The sequence below is a fragment of the Apium graveolens genome, chromosome 1 (assembly GCF_009905375.1).
Source record: "Apium graveolens cultivar Ventura chromosome 1, ASM990537v1, whole genome shotgun sequence".
Taxonomy (NCBI): domain Eukaryota; kingdom Viridiplantae; phylum Streptophyta; class Magnoliopsida; order Apiales; family Apiaceae; genus Apium; species Apium graveolens.
Genome location: NC_133647.1, coordinates 205,421,301 through 205,427,798, shown reverse-complemented (window position 1 = coordinate 205,427,798; position 6,498 = coordinate 205,421,301). Strand labels below are relative to the sequence as shown.

At 31.9% G+C, this 6,498-nt stretch overlaps 1 protein-coding gene across 1 annotated transcript; it reads left to right on the top strand.

Moving 5' to 3' along the window:
* The first annotated feature begins 266 nt into the window (after nt 1-266).
* On the top strand, nt 267-1,721 carry LOC141718350 (uncharacterized). Its single transcript, XM_074520735.1, has 3 exons — nt 267-396; nt 501-1,039; nt 1,632-1,721. Exons 1-3 carry the CDS (start codon nt 267-269, stop codon nt 1,719-1,721), a joined length of 759 nt encoding a protein of 252 aa, XP_074376836.1.
* The last annotated feature ends 4,777 nt before the right edge of the window (nt 1,722-6,498 follow it).

The following is a 6,498-nucleotide window of genomic DNA, read 5'->3' as shown; positions in this document are numbered from 1 at the left end:
GCTATGAAAATGAAAGTATATTTGCAGGCATATAACGTGTAGGAAGCAGTAGAGCCCAAGGACCCAAAAGCACCCATCGAGGACAAGGCGGATAAACGTGCTATGGCGATGATCTACCAGGAAATCTCAGAAGAACTGCTGTTGACACTAGCGGAGCGTACAACTGCCAACAAGTCTGGGCAGCCATTAAAACAACGTCTTTAGGTGCTGATAGGGTGAAGAAATTTAAGGCCCAAACTCTCAAGGCGGAGTTTGAGTCGCTGAAGATGAATGAGACGGAGCAATTGGATGACTTTTATTTGAAATTGAATGGCTGGGTTGCGAAGATCATGGCACTTGGAGAATCAATTGGAGAGAAGTACGTTGTGAAGAAAATCCTACGGGCAGTTCCAACAAGTTTCTACAAATTGCCTCAACACTTGAGCAATTTGGCAATTTAGAAACAATGTCTATAGTGGAGGTAATTGGCTCGTTGAAGGCTCATGAATAACATCTTTCAGGACAAGGTGAGAGCAAAGAAGGGCAACAACTACTCATAAATGAGGAAGAATGGTCAAAATATGAAGCCAGTAGTGGGAAGCTTCTGCTTACACGTGAAGAGTGGCTGCAAATATCTAATCGAGGTGGAAACGGTTTTCATGGACGGGATAATCAGGGAGGTCATGACAGAATTGATCGAAGTAAAATAAAGTGTTTCAACTGTGGAGCATATGGGCATTTCGCTGCCGAATGTAGAAAACCGAAGAGGGACAAAGTGCATCGCGGAAAAGTGCATTTGTCACAAACAGCTGATGATGAACCTGCTCTCCTAATGACAATAAGTAAAGAAACAACAAACGGTGTGATTTTGCTCAGTGAAGGATCAAAATCGAACACAAAGGAGGAAACAGATAATATGTGGTATCTCGATAACGGAGCAAGTAACCACATGACCGGGTGTCGTGAAAAAATTGAAAAGTTGGACAAGACACTACGAGGACATGTGAAGTTTGGTGATGGATCTCGAGTACAAATTGAGGGCAAAGGGACAATCAACATGGTGTGCAAAAATGGCGAAAACAGAACACTCCACAGAGTCTACTATACATGGGGTCCATTGAAAGAAACCTATTTATCAGCCATCAAACTATAGGGCGCATCCTTCCTACACACAGGGCGCGCCTACTTTTCTTCCATAACTTTATCTGTTCCTTAATTTTAGCCGTTTCTTCCCCAGTTTTGACTATTTAATCAATCTCAATCTGAATATTGTTTATATCAATTTTTGGGCATAACAAACAATGGTGAAATTTAAAATTAATTTAATTTCTAAGCAATCATAAAATTTTAATATCATGCCAAATAATAACTAACACTATTCTTTTAACGTAAAAGTAGATTTCATATGTTAATATCAATATCTTTGTTCTCCTAAACTTATATAAGATTATCTTATTTAGTATGAAATTTACTTTTTCAAATATAATTTATTATATTATAAAAAATTTAATTTTTATATCATTATTCAAGATTAATTCCTTTCTAGAGTTTTTAGAATTTTTTTTGGTAGGGTGAATATCAAATGTCTTGGAAAGCAGCAATTTATTGTCATTATATACACACACATATAGATCTCTATTTGTTTGTGTTAGGTGGATAATGGAAAAAGGTTAGCATGCATTAGTGGGGTGAGCAATGGAGTGCTGCAGCAGCTCCAGTGCTGCCCATTTGAGAGCCTTTAGACATCCTCCCTCCTCATTTTTCTTTTATTTTGCATTGGAGCTATGAGAATTGAACCGGGTTGCACAAGTGTTGAATGCTAAAGGTATAACACTTCTGACAAATGAATCTTAGCATTTGAATAAGTTGTTCACTATCTAGAGATGCCATTTTTTGTTGAGGTGATATAAGTTGGGTCCCACTTTAATTAGGCAACCTGACATTTGCATTGTAGTTGCTATTAGGAGTAGAAAAATTATCACTGAGCTGCTTTGGTAGTAAAATCATCTTTTAAAAAATATAACTTTGTCAGAACTTGGAAAGCAGCAATTATTGTCGTGTATTTGTGATTGTGTTAGGTGGATAGTGAAAAAAAGTTAGCATGCACAGTATTATTTCAATCATCCTTTTGTGGGGAAGGTTCTAACCTTATAGAATTCTAATGAGTGGTGAGCAATTAGCTTACTATCTTCAATTATTTTTAGTTGTGGTTTTCTAAACTTGAAAACAGACATTTATGGTAAGACATCTGTAGTGACTCTAAATATATGCATGAACAATATTTATGGCCTTACATTCCATTATCCATGTCTTTTTTTGAGAGAGGGGAAAGATGGTTGTGACCGAGTTGTGTAAGGCCCTAGAGTGAGTCTGTAGAATGAATGTATTGGTGTGTTGCTGTCTATTAGATTTTTGGATAAATTTGTTAAATATGAAAAAAATAAGTGGGAATCAGCTAATAAATGAATTAAAGTTGATAATTAGTAAATAAATGATTTATAAGATAACTAAAACCTACTTTATAATAATTTAATAAATATTTGAATTAAATAAATTTAGTAACCTAACAATGGTGAAATTTAAAATTCAGTTAATTTCTAAGCAATCATAAAATTTTAATATCAGTCCAAACACTAACTAACACTATTTTTTTAACGTAAGAGTAGATTACATATGTTAATATCAATATCTTTGTTCGCGTAAACGTATATAATATTCTCTTATTTAGTATAAAATTTAATTTTTAAAATACAATATATTATATTATAAATAAATTTAATTATTATATCATTATTCAAGATTAATTCCTTTGTAGAGTTTTTAGAATTTTTTTATTACAGTGAATATCAGCTGCACGTATAGGAATAGAAAAACTTTGGGTAAGCTGGTGTGGTAGTAGAATCATTTTTTTAAAATATTACTATGTCTTGTAAAGTACCAATTTATTGTCATTATATATACACAGACATAGATCTGTATTTGTTTGTGTTAGGTGGATAGTGGAAAAAAGTTAGCATGCACTAGTGGGCTGAGCAATTAAGTGGTGCAGCAGCTCTAGTGCTGCCCATTTGAGAGCCTTTAGACATCGGGCATACTCATTTTTCTTTTATTTTGCATTGGAGCTATGAGATTTGAACCGGGTTGCACAAGTATTGAATGATAAAGGTATAGCACTTTTGATAAATGAGTCTTAATATTGGAATAAGTTGGACACTTAGAGAAGCCATTCTTTTTAGTTGAGGTGATATAAGTTGGGTCCCACTAAAAATAGGCAACCTGACATTTGTATTGCAGTTGCTATTAGGAGTAGAAAAACTATCAGTGAGGTGCTTTGGTAGTAGAGTCATCTTTTCAAAAATTACTGTGTCACAATTTGGAAAGCATCAACTTACTGTCATGTACTTGTTTGTGTTAGGTGTGGAAAAAAGTTAGCATGCATGCATCCGTGGGCTGAGCAATTGAGTGGTGCAATACAGGTGCAATATTATTTCAATCATCTTTTTCTAGGGAAGGTTCTAACCTTGTAGAATTAGAATGAGTGGTGAGCAATTAGCTTACTATCTTCAATTATTTTTAGTAGTGGCTTTTAAACTTGAAAACACCCATTTACTGTAAGACACGCATGAACAATAATTATGGCCTTGCACTCCATTATCCAGGTCTTTTTTTGAGAGAAGGGGAAAGATTGTTGTGACTGAGTTGTGTTAAGACCCTAGAGTGAGTCTCTAGAATGAATATATTGGTGTATTGCGGTATATTAGATTTTTGGATAAATTTCTTAAAAATAATATATAAAACATATGATGCTAAAAATAAGTGGGAATCAGCAAATTAAATGAATTATAGTTGATAATTAGTAAATTAATGATTTAGAAGATAACTAAAACGTACTTTATAATAATTTAATAAATATTTGAATTAAAATAAATTTAGTTAAAAAACAATGGTGAAATTTAAAATTGAGTTAATTTCTAAGCAATCATAAAATTTTAATATAAGGCCAAACACTAACACTATTCTTTTAACATAAAAGTAGATTACATATGTTAATATCAATATCTTTGTTCCCCTAAACTTATCTAAGATTGTCTTAATTAGTATGAAATTTAATTTTTAAAATATAATTTATTAAATTATAAATAAATTTAATTTTTATATCATTATTCAAGATTAATTCCTTTGTAGAGTTTTTTAGAATTTTTTTAGTAGGGTGAATATCAAATGTCTTGGAAAGTAGCAATTTATTGTCATTATATACACACAGATATAGATCTGTATTTGTTTGTGTTAGGTGGATAATGGAAAAAGGTTAGCATGCATTAGTGGGGTGAGCAATTGAGCCCATTTGAGAGCCTTTAGACATCCTACCTCCTCATTTTTCTTTTATTTTATATTGGAGCTATGAGAATTGAACAGCGTTGCACAAGTGTTGAATGCTAAAGGTATAACACTTCTGACAAATGAGTCTTAGCATTTGAATAAGTTGTTCACTATCTAGAGATGCCATTTTTGTTCAGGTGATATAAGTTGGGTCCCAGTGAAAATAGGCAACCTGACATTTGCATTGTAGTTGGTATTAGGAGTAGAAAAATTATCAGTTAGCTGCTTTGGTAGTAAAATCATCTTTTAAAAAATGTTACTTTGTCAGAACTTGGAAAGCAGCAGTTATTGTCGTGTATTTGTGATTGTGTTAGGTGGATAGTGGAAAAAGGTTAGTATGCACAGTATTATTTCAATCATCCTTTTCTGGGAAAGGTTCTAACCTTATAGAACTCTAATGAGTGGTGAGCAATTAGCTTACTATCTTGAATTATTTTTAGTTGTGGTTTCTAAACTTGAAAACAGACATTTATTGAGACATCTGTAGTGACTCTAAATATATGTATGAACAATATTTATGGCCTTGCATTCCATTATCGAGGTCTTTTTTTGAGAGAGGGGAAAGATGGCTGTGACCTAGTTGTGTTAAGGCCCTAGAGTGAGTCTCTAGAATGAATGTATTGGTGTGTTACTGTCTATTAGTTTTTTGGATAAATTTGTTAAAAATTAAAAAAATAAAACATGTGATGCTATAAATAAGTGGGAATCAGCAAATAAATAAATGATTTACAAGATAACTAAAACCTACTTTATAATAATTTAATAAATATTTGAATTAAAATAAATTTCTAGAATAAATATATTGGTGTATTACCGTCTATTAGATATTTGGATAAATTTCTTAAAAATAATATATAAACATATGCTGCTAAAAATAAGTGGGAATCACCAAATTAAATGAATTATAGTTGATAATTAGTAAATTAATGATTTAGAAGATAACTAAAACGTACTTTATAAAAATTTAATAAATATTTGAATTAATTTAAATTTAGTTAACAAACAATGGTGAAATTTAAAATTCAGTTTATTTCTAAGCAATCATAAAATTTTAATATTAGTCGAAAAACAAACTAACACTATTCTTTTAAAGTAAAAGTAGATTACATATGTTAATATCAATATATTTGTGCCCCTACACTTATATAAGATTATCTCATTTTGTATTAAATTTAATTTTTAAATTATAAATTATTATATTATAAATAAATTTAATTTTTATATCATTATTCAAGATTAATTCCTTTGTAGAGTTTTTAGAATTTTTTTAGTAGGGTGAATATCAGCTACAAGTATAGGAGTAGAAAAACTCTGGGCGAGCTGCTTTGGTAGTAGAATCATCTTTTTAAAATATTACTATGTCTTGGAAAGCAGCAATTTATTGTCATTATATATACACAGACATAGTTCTGTATTTGTTTGTGTTAGGTGGATAGTGGAAAAAAGTTAGCATGCATTAGTGGGCTGAGCAATTGAGTGCTGTACGAGCTCCAATGCTGCCCATTTGAGAGCCTCTAGACATCCGGCCTCCTCATTTTTCTTTTATTTTGTATTGGAGCTATGAGACTTGAACCGGGTTGCACAAGTGTTGAATGATAAAGGTGTAGCACTTCTGACAAATGAGTCTTAGCATTGGAATAAGTTGGTCACTTTCTAGAAAGGCCATTTTTTGTTGAGGTGATATAAGTTGGATCCCACTAAAAATAGGCAACATGAGATTTGTATTGCAGTTGCTATTAGGAGTAGAAAAACTATCAGTGAGCTGTTTTGGTAGTAGAATCGTCTTTTAAAAAATTACTCTGTTAGAACTTGGAAAGCAGCAACTTATTATCGTGTACTTGTTGTTGAGTTTAATTCTAAACATGTTCTATTTGTTTGTTTTATTTAATAATGTTTTGAATAAACTAACGTGTACACGTTGAAGTAGTTATAGTCAGTTTGGTGTTCATGGAGATAAATCAAGAGTGTGACCTGGTTTGTAGGAGTTATGGATGTTAGCTGCTTTCTTTATTCATCGTGTAATTCTTCCTGTTTCATTCTGTAATCCCAGTTGCATTTGTAAACAATTATCTTTACTTTCTAACATCTGGTATCAGAGCACTATAAACAGTTAGAGAAACGTACTATCGAGACACAACA

Excerpts from the sequence above, each read along its gene's own strand:
- LOC141718350 (XM_074520735.1), top strand. The coding sequence starts at position 267 with ATGAATGAGACGGAGCAATTGGATGACTTTTATTTGAAATTGAATGGC. Across the intron at positions 397-500 it reads CCTACGGGCAGTTCCAACAA|GACAAGGTGAGAGCAAAGAA; the intron begins GTTTCTACAAAT and ends AACATCTTTCAG. Across the intron at positions 1,040-1,631 it reads GCAAAGGGACAATCAACATG|GTGGATAATGGAAAAAGGTT; the intron begins GTGTGCAAAAAT and ends TGTTTGTGTTAG.